At 47.8% G+C, this 22,627-nt stretch overlaps 1 protein-coding gene across 1 annotated transcript; it reads left to right on the plus strand.

The window, feature by feature from the left end:
* The first annotated feature begins 6,714 nt into the window (after window positions 1-6,714).
* Window positions 6,715-7,647, plus strand: LOC134434173 (olfactory receptor 14J1-like). The gene has a single exon (XM_063182854.1). The coding sequence runs from the start codon at window positions 6,715-6,717 to the stop codon at window positions 7,645-7,647; it is 933 nt and encodes a 310-aa protein (XP_063038924.1).
* The last annotated feature ends 14,980 nt before the right edge of the window (window positions 7,648-22,627 follow it).

Raw genomic sequence — 22,627 nt, forward strand, 5'->3', positions numbered from 1 at the left:
TCTCCATGGGGGAAGTTGAAAGGCAGTGTTTCTCTGGGGGTCAGGACCCCTCAGAGCAGACAGAGAAATATTCCCTGTGCCTTGGATTCCCACACATTTAACCTAAAACCCTTTAATCCTTGACATGTGAAGTTACCCTGAAATGCTCCAGGTAAGTAGGATTAGAAGGAGAAGAAATAGAGAACAACAGAAAGACAGAAGATCCATAGAAAGAGACGCACATAGGTACCAACTGCTGGAGTTCCAGCATTACCAACAGAGAAACCCCAGGAGAAGGCAGGATCCAGACCATGGGCTGGCCTCGTGCTCCAGCTGTTAACCCCCTGGGCCTTCATGTGCCTGCCCCTGGGGTGGGACTGCCAGTTGCTTGTCCAATCAGAGCCAGGGTAGGCACCAGCTGCTAGTGTGTGATTGATTGATTAACATCTGGGCTAATCAGAGCTGGGTTAGCACAGCCCCTGCTGTGTGATTGACAGCTCTGCCAGACCAGGGCTGGGGGCGGGGCTCTGTTCCACCACAAACCTGACCCGGACCTGGCCCCACATGGGCATTCCGAGCATCCTAAGGTGTCTTGGGACATCGATCTCATCCAGCCTCTGACAGCGACCACGGTGACACTACGGAACCTCATGGAACCAAGGGTCAGTTGTGACAATGCATGTCCAAGGACACCACGGTGACACTATGGAATCTCATGAAACCAAGGGGCCATGGTGACACTGTGGTGCCTCATGGAATCAAGGAGACCATTGTGAAACTTGGGGGCCCCAAGAAACCAAGGGTCCATGGTGACCTTGTGCATCCCGTAGTGTCACAGAGGAGCCACTGTGACACAGCGAGGGCGCAAGGAGCCGAGGGGCTGTAGTGACACATCAGAGCTTTGTGGAACCATGAAGCCATTGTGACATTGCAAGGCCTCATGGGAGCACAGGGCCATTGTGACACTACAGAATCAAGGGGAACATTGTGACACTCCAGGGCCTCATGGAACCAAGGAGACCATTGTGACGCTGTGGGCTCCCATGAAACCAAGAGAACATGGAACAGGTCTGGCTGGCTGGGCCTCCTAGCAATCACCTGACAGGTCTGACTGACCTTGGCATGTTGAGGGCTGCTTCTCATCAGCCCCTGAAGCACTGGGCCTCTTGGCTTTCCTTCCTATGGGAGAGAAATGTCCTTCTCCTCCAGGGGAGCATGGCCAAACTTGAATTCCTCCTCCAAATTTCCGTATATGCACAGATTGTTCTCAAATGAAATCTGCCAGAAGAGACAGGTCTGCCTGCCTTGGCCACCCATAGGCCACCTCTCATCTGCCTTTGAAACCCTGGGACCATGTGCTTTTCCTGCTTAGGGGAAAATAACATCTATCTCGACCAGGTGCTCATGGCCAAAATTGAGAATCTGCCTCCAGAATTCCCAATATCCAAGGATAGCTCCCAGACAAAAGCTGCCAGGACTGACAAATCTAGCTGGCCTTGTCTTCCTGAGGGCTGGCACTCAACTGCCCCTGAAACACTGGGGCTCTGTGCTTTCCTTCCTAATGAAAAGAACTCTTTTTCTGTCCAGGCACCCATAGCCAAAATTGATGTTCCACCTCCAAAATGCCCTATGTCCAAGGAGAGTCCCTAGATAAAAGGTGCCAGGACAGACAGGTCTGGCTGTGTTGGCCTAAGGGTGGCCACCTTTCATCTTCTTCAAAAACACTTAGACTTGGTATTTTTCTTTCCTATTGGTAAAAAACATCCATCCTGGCCCGGTGCCCATAGCCAAACCTGGAATTCTACCTCCAAAACTCCGTACATCAAAGTATTGCTCCCAAATGAAAGCCAGACAGGTCTAGCTGCCATGCCACTTGGGAGCTGTCCCTCACCTGCTTCAAAACACTGTGGCTCGATGCTTTCCTTCCTATGGAAAAGAACCATCCTTCTTCTCAAGGAGTCCAAGTTCAAAAGTGAGATTTCTCCTCTGATATCCAAGGACCCTCCATGAAAAAAGTTGCCATGACAATCAGGCCTGGCTGGCTTGCGAGCCAGGACAGGAGCCACCTGTCCCCTCTTTTGCCTTTGAAACACTTGGGCTCCATGCTTTCCTTCCTATGAAAAAGAACTGTCGTTCTTATCTACAAAGAAATGGCCAAAATTGGGATTTCACCTCGCAAATTCCCTATATCCAAGGGTTGCTTTTATACAAAAGCAACTAGAACAGAGAGGTCTGGCTGACTTAGGCCTCTGATGGCCACCATTCATTCGCCCCTCAAATATCGGTGTTCCGTGCTTTCCTTCCTATGTAAAAGAACCGTCCTTCTCCTCCAGGTGTCCATGTCTGAAATTGGGATTCCACCTCCAAAATTCCCTATACCAACGGTTGCTCCCAGGTAAATCTGTCAGTACCATCAAGTCTGGCTGGCCTTGGCCTCTGGTGGATGCCCCTGCAACACTGGGGCTGGGTTCTTTCCTTGGGAAAGAAGGAAGATCCCTGGGACACTCTGGGGACCTCATGGAACCAAGGGGATCCTTGTAGCACAACTGGAGCCCATGGAACTAAGGGGCCATGGCTACACAGAAAGTCTCCATGGACCCAGAGACCATTATGACTCTGTGGGGCCTGATGGAACCATGGAGACCATTGTGACCCTTCAGGGCCTCGTGTCACCAAGGGGGCATTATGACACCTCAGGTCCTCGTGGAAGCAAGGGACCACTGGGACACTGTGGGGCCCCATGGGAACCAAGGGAACATGGAGCAGGTCTGGCTGTAAGCACTGAGCCCGGCCGGGGTCACGGAACCATCTGCAGGCCCCGGGTGAGATATGAACTCTTTCAGTGCTTCCATCCTCCCTCGAGTGAGAGAAAAGGACAAAGTGAAGGCACACAGAGGAGCAACATGAAGACACCGAGGTCAGTGAAGAGGAAGTTGAGTCCCAGATGGGAGGGATGAGGAGATGTCCTGATCTTGGGGCTGAAATCCTCTTGTAAAGCCATGGAGAAGGATGTAATTGATACATCAGACTCTCTTTTTCCCTGTATCGCATTGAAAAGTATGGGGACATGACTTGTTCAGCAAAGGCCTCCATGCTAAAGTAGCAAATGTCAAAGTAGCTGTGATCCCATGAGAAGTTTGAACATGGAAAAAGGGAAGCGTGATGAGATCCTGTGCCTTCACAGGGAGAAGAAAAAGATGTCCTCAGAGATGAAGATTATTTCAGAAATACATGAGGAGAACCTTTGCTCTTACACAGCTCATCTTTTAACTAATACCCCATAAGCTGACATGGCCCATAAACACAACTGTAAAAGTGCTTTGAACAACTGGGAGGGATGTCACAATTGCAGATTTTTCTGGGCAGTTGCTATTCATGGAAATTGAGAGCGACAAGAGAAGTGTCTCTTCTGGAAAAGTCTCCATAGCATGAAAGAGAGACTCCTCTCCCTAAGAGAACTCAAGAAGGACTATGCTAGTTGAGGTAAACTGACTGAAAATTCTAGGTTTGTCTTTGTATTGTCAGTAAGAAAGAAAAGGTTGTAGGGAGACGAGAAGTGTTCTGAAAGTTGTGTTCTTATTACTCTTTCTTTTAGTTGCTATTAATGAACTTTTCCTTATACCCTCTTAAAATTTTGAGCCTGCTTTGCTGTTCTCCTAATCTTATCACACAGGAGGAAATGAGTAAGTATATTCTAGTGAGTGCACCGGTAATCAGCCAACACCTAAGCCACCACAATAATTGCTGCATTCTCCAAGAAATCTCAAATTGGTGAACAAAAATCACTACAGAAATATTTCTGATGAACTGCACTAGAGCAGAGGGAAATCAAGGCAGAGCCATGGTTTGTCAGGACTTGTTTGATCCTAATGAGCCCCGTGGTGCATTTGGAGCTGAGCCCTGGAACCTCAGGGTCTGAGAGGAGATTGCAGAAACATTTCTAGGAGTCAAAGTCAGAAGAAAACCCCAAAGTGTCTCAAATCATGGATGCATCCCACTGAGGTCCATCTGCTACACAGGCTCCTCATGGACTCCTTGGAGGAGAGATCTGGAGGCCAGGATGGCACAAAAACTTCTCAGAGACTCAGTGTGGAAAGGAAAATCCAGAGTACCTTAAAAATCTTGAGTACCTCAAAGTATTAATGAGCCGTCAGTGCAAAGCTCTCAAGGGACTTGTTAAAGCAGACAATTGGGGCCATGATTGCAGAAACCTCTCACAGAGTCTGTATCAAAAGGGAAACACCAAGTACCTTAAAATAACTGAAGTACCTTGAAGCATTAATGAGCCCACTGAATGTTGTTACTGACAAAGCCTCTCCAGGGACTAAATACAGCAGATAATTGGAGGCCATGATTGCACAAATCTCTCAGAGACTCCAAGGCAAAAGCCAAACCCAAAGTCCTTTGAAAAACCTGCAGTCCCTACAGGAAGAATTAAGGAGCCCCCAAGGGCATTCCTGAGCGAGGCTCCCCAGGGACTCCTTCCAGCAGATCCTTGAGGCCCCTGGGATGTGGGCTAGGGGGGGATGTTGAGGGCGGGACCAGGGGCTGACAGTGCCCAGCCTGGCTGGGGCTGTGCCAGGAGGCCCCAGGGCCTCACGACAAGGTGTCTCCTCACAGCCCTTGGTGGCACAGATCCTGCTGTGCCCCAGGGCACCAAGACTTGCCTTCTCTTTGTCCCCACCTGTCAGCACTGCCTCCAGTTCTCTGCTCTGCCTGGGGACACTTTCTCAGTTGTGTTCCTCAGTGGGACCCATTAAAAGTCCAAGAAACTTTGGAGTTGGATTCTGACTTGGAGTTCTGGAGAGGTTTCTTCAGCTCCCTCTCAGGGACTGATGTTCATGGCCTGAGCACAATGCCCCAGAGGTTCATTAAAGTCCTTGTGCTCTGTCTTTGCAGATGAACTGGGCTGGGCTCGTGGCACAGAGGCAGCTCCTGGTAACCAAGAGGAGCTTCAAAAGCACATTTCTCTTGATGAGCAGCTCTTCTGCCAGCCCAGCAGGGCTGGGACACTGCCTGCTGCCATCCTGGGCACAGCATAGAGGCACAGAGAGCTTCAATCAGTCAGGGCTGGGAAGGTGCTGAGAAGTGCCTGGGGCACAATCACAGCCAGTCCTTTGCACAGGAACCCAGGAACCTCTGACTGCAGGACAATGCAGCTGCAGCTCCTGAAGCCATCTCCTAAAAGCTGGAACCTCCCACTGCCTACAGACTCTGTGAGTACAACTCTGGGTGTTTCTGGTGCAAAGGAGGAGAAATGCTCATGAAGCTCTGACATGCTGAGGGGTTCTAATAAGTCATAGAATATTTCCAAGACAAGCTTTTTAACAAAAGTGAGGAAATTTACTAAGAGTTCAAGTATTCAGTTTCCTATTATTGGAGAATGTCAGGAAGGGAGGGTTAAATATTAAAGATAATATAATAATAATCATTATATTCTTCAAGTCCCTGAGATATCCAAACTGTTGGTTTAGCGATCAATACATTCACAGGAGTTCCCTAATGTGCTTTCAGTCATTCTGCCCATGGACAGCACCAGCGTCACCTTTGCTGGACCCATCCGGCTCAGTCTGAGCTGTTCTTTCTACAAGCTGCAAACAGAACCTGCCACAGCCAGTGCCCTGCAAACAGGCAGGGTTCTGTCAGGCCAAGGAGAGTGCACAGAGATTTGGGGTCTGTGAGTGCTGGCATGGAGAGAACAGGCACAGGGAAACACCTGCAGGAGGAAAACCTCCAGGAGGCAGCGAGAAGATCGGGCAATGAGAGAAAACAAAACCCAGGAATGCTGTGGCAGGGAGAGTTTAGAGATGCCCACAGGATCCCCTCCAGTGCAGCCCCTCCCTCTGAAAAAGCCCCCTCCTTCCTGTGCCCCAGCCAAGCCTCTGCCCTCAGGGCCGGGGCTCCAAGGCGTGCAGCCCCTCCTGTGCAGGCAGAGCTGCAGCAAAGCTGTGGGGCAGCTCTGCAGCACCAGGCCCAGTTCCCTCTGCCAAGCACAGGGCTGGGAGCAGCTGCCCGGCCCTGGGGGCTCTGGCAGGGGGCACAGCTGGCTCAGGGTGCCGCTGTCCCCAGTGCCCGGCTCTGGGCAATGCTGTCAGTGCAGCCAGGGAAGGAGCTGCATCTTCCTTCACCCAATGCAGACATAAGGACACTTGGAAGTGTCCCTGAGATTTCAGACCAAGCTGGGACCTTCAATCCAGGGTGCAAACCTGTCCTAGAGCATTTCTGAGTTATAAGATTGATGGGGAAAGGCAGAGGTGTTGTGACACAGAAAATGCTGCTGGGTTGGTGAAATGAGCAAAGTGAGTCCTTGGCTACAAATGTGGAGCTGGGCTGTGGTGGATGCATCTGCTCCCAGCAGTAGGTGGTGGCATTTTAAGGGAAGCATAAGAAGGTGGTCACCTTACACCTGAGAAAGTTTAAAGCCCAAAGAAACTCTGAACAGGTCAAAATTACAGACCATCTCTCCTCAGTCTGCATTCATCATCTTGATGCAGGGAACTCACTCTGTTCTCCCTGAGAGCCTCAGACATGCTTATGTTTTTATATCCGAAACAACCAGCAGAGACATGGGGGGAGCTTATAAAGAAAACCTCAGAACTCCTAAACATTAAAGACCATGTCTGTGTGCTCATACCGAGGAGGATGTATGGGAAATGGCCTTGATTTTGTTTACAGGTACCTCCCCTAAGTCTTTACTGTCCTTTCTCCATGAACAGGTCCCCATGTCCCCAGCAAATGTCCAACAGCAGCTCCATCAGCCACTTCCTCCTGCTGGCATTGGCAGACACGCGGCAGCTGCAGCTCCTGCACTTCTGCCTCTTGCTGGGCATCTCCCTGGCTGTCCTCCTGGGCAACGGCCTCATCATCAGCGCCGTAGCCTGCGGCCAGCACCTGCACACGCCCATGTTCTTCTTCCTGCTCAACCTGGCCCTCAGCGACCTGGGCTCCATCTGCACCACTGTCCCCAAAGCCATGCACAATTCCCTCTGGGACACCAGGGACATCTCCTACACTGGATGTGCTGCTCAGCTCTTTTTCTTAATGTTCTTCATTGGAGCAGAATTTTATCTGCTGACCATCATGTGCTACGACTGCTACATGTCCATCTGCAAACCCCTGCACTACAGGACCCTCCTGGGCAGCAGAGCTTGTGCCCACATGGCAGCAGCTGTCTGGGCCAGTGCCTTTCTCACTGCTCTCATGTACACAGCCAATACATTTTCCCTGCCCCTGTGCCGTGGCAATGCCCTGGGCCAGTTCTTCTGTGAAATCCCACAGATCCTCAAGCTTTCCTGCTCCAAATCCCAACTCAGGGAAGTGGGACATCTTGCTGTGAGTGCCTGTTCGGTATTTGACTGTTTTGTGTTCATTGTTTTCTCCTATGTGCAGATCTTCAGGGCTGTGCTGAGGATCCCCTCTGAGCAGGGACGGCACAAAGCCTTTTCCACCTGCCTCCCTCACCTGGGTGTGCTATCCGTGTTTATCAGCACTAGCACATTTGCCCATTTGAAGCCTCCCAACATTTCCTCCCCATCCCTGGATCTGGCCCTGTCAGTTCTGTACTCGGTGGTGCCTCCAGCCCTGAACCCCCTCATCTACAGCCTGAGGAACCAGGAGCTCAAGGCTGCAGTGTGGACACTGATGACTGCATGCTTTCATAAACATTAAAATTCTGGGCAATATCTGCAAATAATGTAATCAAAGTCATCTTTGCTACTTCTTTTTGGCTAAACTGTGGAGGTTATTTTCCTTTGTTTTATGTTTAAATATAGTCCAGAAAAAAATGTCATTGTTTGTGCCATTTCCCATTTTTTTTTCTCTCCAAATTTCCTGTGGCCAGAGACTGTGTCAATGAGGGGCTGAACTCTGGGTGACTTTAAAGGAAATAAAGGACTTCCCAGTAGAGTTTTCTGAAGAGATGCCCTTCTGTTCCTTCTCTGGAGCTGCAGCAGCAATGTCTGTGTGCAGAGCTGGGGCAAATCAGTGCTGGCACAGCAGCTGTACCCAGCAGCAGCAGCACTTGGTGTTACCAGTGCTGCTGCCGTGGCCTTGCCCTGCTGCCCTGGTGGCCCTGGTGTTGCTGCAGGGCCTGAGTGCTCTCGGGGCGTGGCACAGTCCTGGGGGTAGCAGCGCCGGGGCTGCAGCAGGGACACGCCATGGCCACTGATGGGGCAGCACTGACGCCTCAGCCCAGGGCCTGGGGGCTCCAGGCTCCTTGCCCAGACTCTCTCAAGAACACACCCAGGCCAATGCTCAGCACAGAAAAGCCCTGTGAGCAGCCCCAGGCTGGCCATGGGCAGGCTGGGGGAAAACAGCATGGCTGGGGCTCTGCATGGGCCCTGGGGCAGACGGGAAGGAGCAGCAGAGCAGGGGCTGATCCATCCCCAGTGCGCTGCACAGCCCAGGGCAGCGTCCCAGAGCATCCTGATGGAGCTGCCAACAACATCCCCCCTCTGCAGCCCTGGCCTCTCCCCCAGCTCACACTGGTGCCCCATCCTTGCAGGCACAGACACGGCAGCACTGGCTCAGCAGCCCGTGTTTGCATTGCACACACCAGGGGGAGCACCCCCATGCTGTTGATGTGGGGACATGAACCTGAGAGAGCACAAATGCCATCAACCCCTGGGGCCACCAAGGGCTTGGGGACTCCAGGGAAACCTGTCAGGTTTGTCGTGGCCTCTGCAGTCAGCCAGAAAATTTGTTCCCATCAGCTGGGAGTTTCCTGTCCCACTGCAGACACTGTTGCTCAGAGCCAGGGCTGCCTGGCAGCCACCCCCAAACTGCCCTGAGCATTTCCTCTGCTTCACCTTTGCTTTCTTTACTCTTCCTGATACAAATTTCTTCTAATTCCCCAACCCAGGGGACCCAGAACTAGTCACAGCACTTGAGGTGCTGCCCAAGCAGTGCCCAGCACAGGGGATGAATCCCTGCCCTGCTCCTGCTGGCCACACCATTCCTGATCCAGGCCAGGAGCCATTGGCCTTCTTGTCCACCTGGGCACACTGCTGCCTCATGCCCAGCCTCATGTCCATCAGTGCTCCCAGGCCCCTTTTTGCCTGGCTGCTCTCCAGCTGCTCTGTCCCCAGCCTGTAGCGCTGCAGGTGTTGTTGTGGCCAAAGTGCAGGACCCGGCACTTGGAATTGTTAAACCTCACCTTGTTGGATCACACATCCCTTTTAAACCACACCTGGATCCAGCCTGTCCAGGGCCCTGTGCAGAGACCTCCTACCTCCATCCTCCATCAGATCGAAATTCACACCCAATTTTGTATCATCAGCAGATTTGCTGATGTTGGACACAATCCCCTCATCCAGATCATCAATGCAGACATGAAATCCACGCTGGCCGGCTCTGAGCCCTCGGCCATCCTGTGGGTGCCCTGTCATGGCACCCAAGGTGATCTGTTCCATAACCTTGCTGGGCACCCAGGGCAGGCTGACAGGCCTGGAGTTCCCCAGATACTCCTTCCAGCCCTTCTTGGGGATGGGCTCACATGGGCACCTCCAGTCCTCTGGGACCTCCCTGCTGAGCCAGCACTGATGGTAAATGATGGAGAGCAGCTTGGGGAGCTCATCCACCAGCTCCCTCATCCCCCTGGGATGGATCCCATCTGATCCCACACACCTGTGAGCATCTGAGTGGCTCAACAGGTCACCAACTGCTTCCTCCTGGATTACAGTGGCTGTTCTGGTCCCTGTGCCCATCTACCAGCTCAGCAGAACACTTGTCCTGAGAACAGCCTGCCGTAATATCAAAAATTGAGAGAAAGAAGATGTTAAGTAGCTCTGACTTCTCCTTATCTTTAGTTACTATATTCCCCACTGCATCCAGTAAAGAGTAGAGGTTCTCCTTAGCCTATGTTTTGCTATTAATTTAATTGTGGAACACTGTCTATTTTTTTTTCATGGAAATGGTCAGGGTAAACTCTAATTGAGCTTTCACCTCTTGACTTTTTTTCTGCAGGACTTCACAACATTCTTAAACATTTCCTAAGCTACTTGACCTTCTGTCCAAAGTTGATGCACCTCTTGTTACCCTTGAGTTCCCACAAAATCTCCACGGCCAGCCAGGCCAGTCATTTTCCTCACTAGCTCATCTTTTGCCACACTGGGACAGGCTGCTCCTTCCCCCTTAAGATTACTTCCTTGAAATGTGTCCATCCTTCCTGGACCCCTTTGTTTTTAAGGGATGTTTTCCTTAAAAAAAATCAGTGCCTGATTCAGTACTCCCCAAATCTGCATCCTAAATAGGCCAAAGTCTGCCCTTCCTAATTCCAGTGTAGAAGTTTTGTTGCTGTCCCTCCTTCTTTCCCAGAACATTGAAAACTTGATTATTTCATGGTCACTGTGCTCCAGGCAACCTCCGAGCCCCACATCTGCCACCAGCCCTTCTCTGTTTGTGAACAGCAGGACACAGAGCTTTCCTTGGCATTGGGAGGGCTACGGAAAACTTGGTGAAACAGAAAACTCCTTAACCCCAGTGTAGCATTAAGAAGCAGCATTCTTAATTCAGCTGGATGCATGGGAGAGAGTTCCTCCCAAAGCCCTGCATGCTGACCACAGGAAAGTTTCTGACTATTTCTGTATTTTGCACACATATTCATTGATTGTCCTGGACTAAACATATATATGATAATCATTTTCCCAAAATCATTAGCATATTTCCCCTCCTCTTAACCCATGTGTTCTTCTGTCCTTGGGGTCTCTCTGTTGGTCCCTGGTGGTCGTGGACCCCAATGTTCAAGTAGGGCCTGGCTGAGCTGGCAGGACACTGAGGCTGGTGAACTTCCAGTTCCCCTTCTCACACAATGGGCATTGTGTGGCCTCCATAGGCTTGGGGTTTTGGAGAACAAGGTCCAGGTGTCAGCTCAGCTGGTGGAGACAATTTATGATCCTGTAACATGAGGTGACAGAGTGGGCTATGACATCACAGAGTGGGATAGGTGAGATTATCGAGAACTATGACATGATAGACTGCCTCTGTGACATCACAGAGCAGACTGTGATATCACAGGGCAGAGATCTGGCATCACAGAGCAGAATATTACATCACAGAGTTGGCTGTGACATCAGAGACCAGTTGTGTGACATTAGAGAATGGGCTGTGACATCACACGGCAGGCTGTGACATCCCAGAGGGGCTGTGTGACATCCCAGCAGGGCTGTGTCAGGTCACTGGGTTGGTCAGTCTGCCCCAGCTCCCTCTCACAGTTTCTCCGAACAAGTCCAATGCTGTTCATGCCCAGCAGGGTCCCTGTCCCCCGGGATCCCCCCGGCCCACCTGGAGCCACAGCCTCCACCAAGGGATGTTCCACAGGATCCACCCCAGAGCCTTGTTGTGGTGTGCTCTAATGTCCCATTTTGGCCTTCCAGGTCATTTCCCCAAGTGTACCTATACCTCTCTCCCTTCCCCCTTGCCCCCATGCTGAGTGAGTCCTGTCAATCAGGCTTAACATTCCAGCAAGGCGTCGTGTGGTTGGTCAAGTTCAAAGGATGCCCCTATGCCCAGAGGTCATTGGCCTTTCTGGGTGTCATCTTCCCCTGAGACCCTGCCCCTCTCACCTGGTTGGTGGCTCACCTGTACCTCCCCTCCCCCTGTCCCTGAGCTTAAAAGGTGATCAGAGCATGCGGCTGGTTTTTCTGTTGGAGCAGTTGCTCACGTTCAGACCTCTGTAACCATGGAATAAACCTCTGGACATTAAACCCTCCAGCAGAATCCTCTCCTTTTTCTCTTCACCATCGCCTGAAGCTATTCCTCCTGAGGTAAACGGGGTTCCTAACAAGCCTGAACTTGTTCAGTGCCCAGCTGCAACCACCAGCAAGCCAAGGTATCTCTGGGGTGATACACTGCAGTTGCTGCCTTTGGCCTAGCAGCGAGGGTCAGACTGGCCCAGGCACTATCTAACTGGTAATATTGGGAGCCTTTTTTTCTATATTTGGCATCCTTGAGGCGGGCAAAGCGACTCTGCAGCCTGAGACGGACCCGCAGCACCTCGGAGAAGCTTCTGGCAGCTGTGCATCCAGCTGAAAGGGGCTTTGGTTGCGTCGTCCTCAGCTAGAGACTTTGGGAATATTCACAGAAGAAGTTTCGTGGACTGTTCGGTGCCTCTGGAAAGCCCAGCTCCTTTCTGGTGAGCAGATTTTCCAGAGGGAGGACAGGGTAGCCTCTCTCGCCCACAGAGAGGTCCTGTTCCGGTGAAGAGACCTGCCTGTACCCAGCCAGCTACAGCTTCCATTTCGGGTGAGTATCTGTGCTCTCAGTATGGCAGGAGCTCAAAAACAGACTCTGCCATGAGTTCTGTTCCTTTTTGCCTTTGCATTTTTGGCTGCGCAGCCCCACAGACGGGAATTCAATGAGTTCTCGCTTTTAGCTTTCTGCTGCGTTTTGCTGTCTTTTGGAATTCGCGTGGGAGCTCTCTGCCCTTCCTCTTGGCTCTGCGGGCTCGGCTCTCTCCACGTGGCCGGGAGATCCCCCTCTCTCTCTCTGTGCGGGGGAGGGGGGTCTCTCGGCTCTCTTGCCGCGGGGGACTCTCTTTCTCAGCTCTGTGCGGGGGACCAGGGGGGTTTACTGCACACGTGGCACAGGGGCCCCCGGTTTCAGCTTGCCACATGGCGTGGCTGCTCTCTCTGCTCCGCGGGGGGGGGCTGCATTCCACGGCAGGCGAGGCTTTGTTTCTGCCTTGGCTCGGCAGGGCGTGCCCTGCTGCTGCTGCCCGGGAATTTTAAAAGCAGTATATACTGCTGCATTGTGAAGCTTTTGTCTGTTCGTTATCGCTTTCCATCTGTGGTGTTTTTTTGAAATCGATAGCTGATTTTAGCTTTTTTTTTGGTCAGGCGGGATTTAGTACTTTGCTTTTTGCATCTAACATGGGTTTGAAACTCAGCATTGTACAAAAACGAGTGTTTTATAATATTGTTAGCATTTTAGACAGTGGTAATGTGAAGTTTTCAAAGGGAAAATTGAAACAGTTTATAAGATGGCTTTTCCTCCACTTCCCACAAATCTCCCCTGAAGAAATCCACAATATTCAATTCTGGGATAAAGTTGGGAATGAATTGATAACCTTAGGACAATCTGGCAATGCACCCTCAGCTAAATTTGTGTTTTGGAGTTTACAAATTCGAACAGCATTGTTCAAACAAATGGAAATGGAGAAAAAGCCAAATGTAAAGCCATGTACGCCTGCTCTCCCTGTTTCTCCCTCTCCTAGCTCTAAAACCCCTAAACCTCTTTCCCCAAAACTTGGTATTTTAAAGAGAGCACACTCATTGGGAAGTCGACGCCCAAACTGTGTTGAAATGCCTGAGTTGCCCTGTCCACAAGGCCCTGGCCAGGCTGCGTGGAACCTTTCCCAATCCCCTATATCCCCTCCTCTGAAACCCACAGCACGTGTCAGCTTTCCAGAGAGCAGTGATGCCCAAAATGGCCCCCAGTCCCTAGGGGGTCCACAAGATGGTGGATGCCACGTGGCATCTTCCCCAACCTGGTCTTCTTCTTCCCAAAATCCTCTTAAGCATCCTGAAACTCCAGCCCCATCCCCCTCTCCTCCTGTTCCTCATGACACCTTCCGCCCTCCCCCGCCCTTTCCTACAATACCCTCAGCTCCACCCCTCTACTCCTCCCAGGGGGCGTCTGCTGACGTGATGTCACCAGGCGTCCCCGCCCCCTGCCTACCCCTTGACCCCGCCCCTTGTTCCCACGGTGTCCCCACCTCCTGCTTGCCCCCTGACCCCGCCCCCTGTTCCCGCGGTTTCCCCGCCCCCTGCCGGCCCCCTGTCCCCGCCCCCTGTACCCATTTTGTCCCCGCCCCCTCCCCGAGTTCCCACAGTGGGGACACACCCACTGCCATTCCTCAAACCTGTCTCTGTGATCCCAATGCTTCTGTTTCAAGGGATACAGAGCAGGGAACAGCAGATTCAATGCATAGTCCCATGTTGTCACTGGCTCCTGTCACCTTTCAGCCTGCAGCTCAGGGGGGAGCAGCTCCAACTGCTAATTGGAGTTCTTTTGGACGGCAATTGATTAAAGAGATCTGTAAGTCTCATAAAGAATATGGTCCACACAGTCCATATTTCCGTGGCCTTTTAAATTCTGAATTGAGTAGGACTGTAGTGATTCCACATGATTTAAAACAGCTTTTTTCCTGTCTCATGACCTCCACGGAATTCAAATTATGGGAATCAGCATGGAAACAACTGTAAAAGATGCTCTCCCAGGCTTGCATGCTGATCCAAACACAGCCAAAGACAACAGTGGTAATCCTATCATCATTGAGCACCTCTATTGTGCGGGCCAATGGTCTTCTCCCTCAATCCAAGCTACTGCAATTCCTGCAGAAACACTCGAGAAAGTAAAAGAAGCAGCTGATAAAGCATTCTTTTCCCTACAACCTGAGGGGCCTTTTAAGCCCTATAGTAAAATTAAACAGCTACCATCAGAGCCTTTTTTGAACTTTGTAGAAAGGTTAACTAGAGCTTTTGAAATACAAGTTATAAAAGAGAATGCTAGGGAAGCAATTTTAGAGGAAATGGCATTTACAAATGCAAATGAACAGTGTCAAGCGGCAATCCTGAGCCTTCCTATAGAACCTTCTCCAACCTTAAAAGATATGCTCCTAGTGTGTAACAGGAAAGTGCCTTTGATGAGTGTGGCTGAAGACACCAGACCAAGGCTGCTGCCAAGACCACCTCAGCGTGTCGCCGTTGCCAACCCTGTGCCTTTCCCCTCAGCACGTCAGTACCCTGGGCAGCAGCGGACACCAGCAATGGTTGAGCCCACAAAGCCATGCCTGCTTTGTAACAACCTAGGGCACTGGAGTAACCAGTGCTCCCTGAAAAGGGAATTTGATGAATTCAGAAATGGCAGGGGAGGAGAACTACAAGTCCTCCCTGGGGGTCAACAACAACAAAAAAACTGAAAAGAGAGCGCCGGTCTGCCAGGCGCGCAGACACAAAAAGAGCAGGCCAATGGAATAAGGGTAGCAAAACAAATCAAGCACGCGATAATATTAATGTTTGTGTAAGTGAAGCAGGTGCTTCAAAGACTGTGTATGATTTAGTGATCCTGTGTTAACCATGTCTTCTGTCAATGAGCCTTACAGGTTGCAGCTGACAGAGTCACTCCACCTGAAGGACACTGACTTGCATTTTGTGTCTGTAAATCCTGAACAGAAGGATGCTTGGAACCTAATTCGTTGTAAGTACATCATCACTGGGGACACCAAACACACACCACAAGAGATCGAAATTGCTCCAGGAATGACAACATCAGATCCTGAGCAATTAGTTCTCGGTTTGCATTGTTTCCATCCACCCCTGTTTCTTCCCAAGGGACAAATTGTTGCATCTCCAGCTATCTGCCAGTGGTATGTCTCTTCCCTGCTTTCCCCAGTGCGTGCAGCCGCAGAAAAGGCCATCATCTATCATTATATGGATGATATCCTTGTGTGTGCCCCCAGTGATGATTTACTCACACATGCGCTTGACCTAACGATCGATGCATTGATTGTTGCAGGGTTCGAGCTCCAGGAAAAGAAAATTCAAAAGACTGATAATGGGCCTGCTTACAAATCCAAGGAATTCGGGAGCTTCCTGCAGCAATGGGGAGTAGAGCACAAAACTGACATCCCCTACTCCCCTACAGGTCAAGCCATTGTAGAAAGAGCTCACCGTGATATTAAAAGGGTCCTGGACCAGCAACAACATGTTCTGAAGGTGGAACCTCCCCACATCCGGTTATCCAGGGCGCTATTTACAATCAATTTTCTGAATTGTTCTTTTGACAGCCTGAACCCACCCATCCTACGCCACTTTGGGGGGAGCAATCATAGGTTAATGAAAGAAAAACCTCCAGTTTTAGTAAAGGACCCTGAGACTTGGAAAATGGTGGGACCTTACAAATTAGTTACTTGGGGACGTGGATACACCTGTGTGTCCACCCCCTCTGGTTTAAGGTGAGTTCCTTCCAAATGGGTAAAGCCCTATGTTCCCAAGGTCTCAGAGAAATCTACAGAAGCACCCCAGGTTGCTCATGCTGCCTGGAGAAGGAAACGCCGTATGATTTCTCTGGAGGAAATTCTCCTATCTCCTATAGGAAAGCCTCCTATCTGGAATAGTTTGTAATAAATGTTTGTTTCAGGTTTTTGTACCAGTTTAGATCCCACTGTTCGTGTGTAGCCTCGAGACGCCATGAGACTGAGCCTGCTTCTCGTCCTACTCGTGATCATCCCACCTGTGACCTCCTGCATAGTCCCTCTGCCCAAACCACATATGGACTACCTTGACAAAGGCTCTCGGACATCAACAGAGAAACTGACAACTGGCTGAATGGACTGTTCAAAGGCTGGGGACTCTCGGGCTGGTTGGGATCTGTTCTGAAAACTGTGTTTTTAGTGCTGTTTATCTTAGTTATAGTTAATGTAGTTATTAGCATTGTTTTTGGACTAATCAAACGCATGGTTCTCCAGTTAATTTCAAGCTCATCTCCCCCTCCTGAAGTCTACCATTTAGAAGCCCTCAGTACTCCAATGGATGACCTGGAGGCTTCAGTGGAAAACACTGACCCTCCTGTAGAGGAAGAACTGATTTACCAACCATGGTTTGGCAATCATTCTGCACCACAAATACAGTCCTCTTCTTTTTAAACAAAACTAGGGGGAGATGTTGTGATGTGCTGTAATGTCCCATTTTGGCCTTCCAGGTCATCCCCCCAGGTGTGCCTATACGTCTCTCCCTTCCCCCTTGCCCCCATGCTGAGTGAGTCCTGTCAATCAGGCTTAACATTCCAGCAAGGTGTCCTGTGGTTGATCAAGTTCAAAGGATGCCCCTATGCCCAGAGGTCATTGGCCTGTCTGGGTGTCATCTTCCCCTGAGACCCTGCCCCTCTCACCTGGTTGGTGGCTCACCTGTACCTCCCCTCCCCCTGTCCCTGAGCTTAAAAGGTGAATCAGAGCATGCGGCTGGTTTTTCTGTTGGAGCAGTTGCTCACGTTCAGACCTCTGTAACCATGGAATAAACCTCTGGACATTAAACCCTCCAGCAGAATCCTCTCCTTTTTCTCTTCACCATCGCCTGAAGCTATTCATCCTGAGGTAAACGGGGTTCCTAGCAAGCCTGGACTTGTTCAGTGCCCAGCTGCAACCACCAGCGAGCCAAGGTATCTCTGGGGTGATACACCGCAGTTGCTGCCTTTGGCCCAGCAGCGAGGGTCAGACTGGCCCAGGCACAATCTAACTGGGAATATTGGGAGCCTTTTTCCAATAACCAGTGACACAGCACAGTGACACAGCACAGTGCTCCCACTGACACCAGTAACACATCCCAGCACTCCCAGTGACACCAGTGACACCAGTAACACATCCCAGTACTCCCAGTGACACCAGTGACACATCCCAGCGCTCCCAGTAACTCATCCCAGCGCTCCCAGTGACACCAGTAACACAGCACAGTGCTCCCAGTGACACCAGTAACACAGCACAGTGCTCCCAGTGACACCAGTACAGTCTGTCCAAATGCTCCCAGTGACACCAGTAACACGGCACAGTCCATTCCAGTCCTCCCAGTAACTCCAGTAACATGGCACAGCCCATCCCAGTGCTCCCAGTAAAACCAGTACGGCCCTCCAGCAAGCCCAAAACCCCCAGTAAGCCCAACCCTTGACTCCCAGTGACACATCCCAGTGCTCCCAGTGACACCAGTAACACATCCCAGTGCTCCCAGTAACACCAGTGACACAGCACAGTGACACATCCCAGTGCTCCCACTGACACCAGTGACACCAGTAACACATCCCAGTGCTCCCACTGACACCAGTGACACATCCCAGCGCTCCCAGTGACACCAGTGACACATCCCAGTGCTCCCAGTAACACCAGTGACACATCCCAGTGCTCCCAGTGACACCAGTGACACAGCACAGTGCTCCCACTGACACCAGTGACACCAGTAACACATCCCAGTGCTCCCACTGACACCAGTGACGCATCCCAGCGCTCCCAATGACACCAGTGACACATCCCAGTGCTCCCAGTAACACCAGTGACACACATCCCATGACTTCCAGTAACACATCCCAGTGCTCCCAGTGACACCAGTGACACATCCCAGCGCTCCCAGTGACACCAGTGACACATCCCAGTGCTCCCAGTAACACCAGTGACACCAGTAACACATCCCAGTGCTCCCAGTGACACCAGTAACACAGCACAGTGCTCCCAGTGACACCAGTGACACATCCCAGTGCTCCCAGTGACACCAGTTCGGCTCATCCCAGTGCTCCCAGTGACACCAGTAACACACATCCCAGTGCTCCCAGTGACACCAGTGACACATCCCAGCGCTCCCAGTAACACCAGTGACACATCCCAGCGCTCCCAGTGACACCAGTAACACATCCCAGTGCTCCCAGTGACACCATTGACACATCCCAGCGCTCCCAGTAACACCAGTAACACATCCCAGTGCTCCCAGTGACACCATTGACACATCCCAGCGCTCCCAGTAGCACCAGTAACACAGCACAGTGCTCCCAGTGCTCCGGCGCTGCCCCTCCCAGTGCTCCCAGCGCTCCCAGTGCGGGCGTGCCCGTGACTCACAGCGCCGGCAGCGGCAACAACAGCGGGGGGAACTGGGGGGGACTGGGGGGAACTGGGGGGGACTGGGAGGGACTGGGAGGGACTGGGGGGAACTGGGAGGGACTGGGATGGACTGGGAGGGACTGGGATGGACTGGGATGGGACTGGGGGGAACTGGGGGAACAGGAGGGGGCGGGGAGGGACCCCCAATGTCCCCCCCTTGTCCCTGTCCCGTGTCTGGCCCCCGTCCCTGTCCGTGTCCCCATTGTCCCCAATGTCCCCCCCTTTTTTCCCCTCCCCCTTTTGTCCCCTCCGCGCCCCCCTGCCCATCGCGTGTCCCGGCCCCCGCCGAGGAATTTCGGGAGTTTGGGAATTTGGGAATTTTGGAATTTTCTCCATCAACAGCGATGAGATCATGGAGGGGGGGGAGGGGCGGAGGGGCCCCGCCGGGGGGGGGTCCAGCCCCGAATTGTTCCGTTGGTTTGATTGATTGATTGATTGATTGGTGGAGTGATTTTATTGACTGATGGATTGATTACTTTGATTGATGGATTGATTTTATTGATTGATTGACTGGTTTGATTGATTGATTGATTGATTGGTTTGATTGATAGATTGATTTGATTGATTGATTGATTGATTGGCTGATTGATGGATTGATTTGATTGATTAATTGATTGGGTGATTGATGAATTGATTTGATTGATTGATTGATTGATTGGTTGATTGATGGAGTGATTTTATTGTTCGATTGATTGATTGATTGATTGGTTGATTGATGGAGTGATTTTTTTGATTGATTGATTGATTGGTTTGATTGTTGGATTGATTTTATTGCTTGATTGATTGATTGGTTTGATTGATGGATTGATTTTATTGATTGATTGATTGGTTTGATTGATGGTTTGATTTTATTGATTGATTGATTGATTTAATTGTTGGATTGATTTTATTGATTGGTTTTATTGATGGATTGATTTTATTGCTCGATTTAATTTATCGATTAATTTAAATTATTGATTGATTTATTTTATTGATTTATTTCATTGTTTGATTTATTTATTGTGATTGATTTTATTGCTCGATTGATTTTATTGTGTGGATTGATTTTATTGCTCAATTTAATTTATTGACTTATTTATTTTATTGTTTGATTTATTTAATGGATTTATTTTATTGTTTGATTTATTTTATTGTTCGATTGATTTTATTGTTAGATTGACTTTATTGTTCGATTCAATTTATCGATTGATTTTATTGTTTGATTGATTTTATTGTTCGATTCAATTTATCGATTAATTTAAATTAGTGTTCGATTGATTTTATTGATTTATTTTAGTGTTTGATTTGTTTATTTCAATTGATTTTATTGTTCAATTGATTTTATTGTTTGGATTGATTTTATTGTTCAATTTATTTATCGATTGATTGATTTTATTGTTTGATTTAATGTATCAATTGATTGATTTTATCGACTGATTGATTTATTTCGATTGATTTTATTGCTGGATTGATTTTATTGTTCGATTTAATGTATCGATTGATTGATTTTATCGATTGATTGATTTATTTCGATTGATTTTATCGATTGATTTTATTGCTGGATTGATTTTATTGTTCGATTTAATTTATTGATTGATTTATTTTATCAATTGATTGATTTTATTGTTCGATTTAATTTATTGATTGATTGATTTTATCGATTGATTGATTGATTTCGATTGATTTTATTGCTGGATTGGTTTTCTCCCAACCTCTCCTCCCTGGGCTGGGTTTGCCCTTTGCTCGGGGCCATAAATGCCCTGAAAAACCAAAATTTGTTTGTTGGGTTTTTGTGTTTGCAGAGCATTCACAGCCCTGATGCCGAATTTTGCCCCAAACAGGCAGAGTGACTGCCTAATCAGACTCAGCTTAAGTCAATTAAGCAGGAGGTATTTTTATTAGCGACGCGTCGGAGAAATCACAAAATGGATTTCTGAGTTCACATAGCAAAAGCAAGCCTTATATACATTTTTGGGTATAGGATTACATCAGATCAGATACATAATCATGCATATTCATATGGGGCGTGGTGTAGGCGGAGCGTGGGCGGAGCGCAGGTGGAGACATCTCTTTTGGGGAATTTTCAGGTGGTCGTTCCTGTTGCCTTCATCATAGACGGGGTCTTTCCGGTGAGTCTTCCTCTTTAAACTTTTGAACTCCTCTCCTAATTTGGTCAATTCCCGGTGTACTTGGATTAGATCCCGTGGCTTGGCAAAACCCTTAGGGTCGTTTCGACATTGCTGGCTCTAAACCTGCTTAGCCCATTAGTTTCTCCTATACCTATCTCTTCCCCTGTCATGATGCTCTACCTCTTATCTAATTTGTTGCTCTGTTTTCCTAGTGCTGTGCTTTCTCCGTGTGTTCTAGTGCTAGGCCCTTCTTTACATGCCTCTCATTCCATGTTTTAACCCATTACTTCTGGAAGGCTATCTGCTTTAGGGCTTCAGCCCCAACCCCAAATCTGTTTGTTGGGTTTTGTGTTTGCAGAGAATTCACAGCCCCAGGACGGAATTTGGAATTTGGAATTTGGAATCTGAAGAAAAACAGAAATAAAATCGAGTTTTGCTGGGGAAGGACAGGAATAAAATAAAATAAAATAAAATAAAATAAAATAAAATAAAATAAAATAAAATAAATTAAAATAAATTAAAATAAAATAAAATAAAATAAATTAAAATAAAATAAAATAAAATAAAATAAAATAAAATAAAATAAAATAAAATAAAATAAAATAAAATAATGAAATAAAATAAGATAAAATAAAGCAAAATAAAATAAACAAATGAAATAAAAGAACATAAAATAAAATAAAATAAAATAAAAATGAAATGAAATGAAATAAAATAAAATAAAAATGAAATGAAATAAGATAAGATAAAATAAAATAAAATAAAATAAAATAAAATAAAATAAAATAAATTGTATTACAAATAAAATGAAATAAAAATAAATAAAATAAAAAAATAAAATATAAAATAATAAAATATAATACTATATAATGTAATATAGTATAATATAATTAATATAATATAATATAATATAATATAATATAATATAATATAATATAATATAATATAATATAATATAATATAATATAATATAATATGATACAATGTAATGTAATGTAATGTAATATAATATAATATAATATAATATAATATAATATAATGCAATATAAATGGATTAAAACATGAAATGAAATAAAAATAAATAAAAACCAAACTATGTTTTTTGGATTTTTGTGTTTGCAGAGCATTCACAGCCCCAGGACGGAATTTGGAATTTGGAATCTGAAGAAAACCAGAGATAAAATCGAGTTTTGCTGGGGAAGGACAGAATTGTAGGGCAGAGTCACCGATCCCCAGCATAAAAAAAATTAAAAATAAAATATAATGTAATATAATGTAATATAATATAATATAATATAATATAATATAATATAATATAATATAATATAATATAATATAATGTAATGTAATGTAATGTAATGTAATGTAATGTAATGTAATGTAATGTAATGTAATATAATATAATATAACATAATATAATACAATATAATATAATACAATATAATATAATGCAATATAATATAATATGTTTAAAAACACATATAGTAATATATTTAATATCTAATAGTAGTAAATACAAATTAAAAAACAAACCAGCTCAGACAGTGCCTGAAATAAAGGGAAATAAACCAGCTCAGGGAGTGCCTTGGAATGTCCCCAGTGTCCCCAAGGTCCCCAAATCTCATTTTTTCCCCATTTTCCCCCATTTTCCCCCAATGTCCGCAATGTCCCCAGTGTCCCCAAATCTCATTTTTCCAAATTTTCCCCCAATTTTTCCCCAATCCCCCCAATCTCATTTTTCCCAATTTGCCCCAAAATTTCCCCAATGTCCCCCCAGTGTCCCCAATGTCCCCAAATCTCTTTTTTCCCAATTTCCCCCCATTTTTCCCCAATGATCCCAATGTCCCCAAATCTCATTTTCCCCAATTATCCCCCAATTTTCCATTTTTACCAATTTTCCCCCAAT

Source organism: Melospiza melodia, unplaced genomic scaffold (assembly GCF_035770615.1).
Source record: "Melospiza melodia melodia isolate bMelMel2 unplaced genomic scaffold, bMelMel2.pri scaffold_32, whole genome shotgun sequence".
Classification (NCBI taxonomy): domain Eukaryota; kingdom Metazoa; phylum Chordata; class Aves; order Passeriformes; family Passerellidae; genus Melospiza; species Melospiza melodia.

Bases quoted from the DNA above. Each gene is read 5' to 3' on its own strand.
- LOC134434173 (XM_063182854.1), top strand. From the start codon at position 6,715: ATGTCCAACAGCAGCTCCATCAGCCACTTCCTCCTGCTGGCATTGGCA.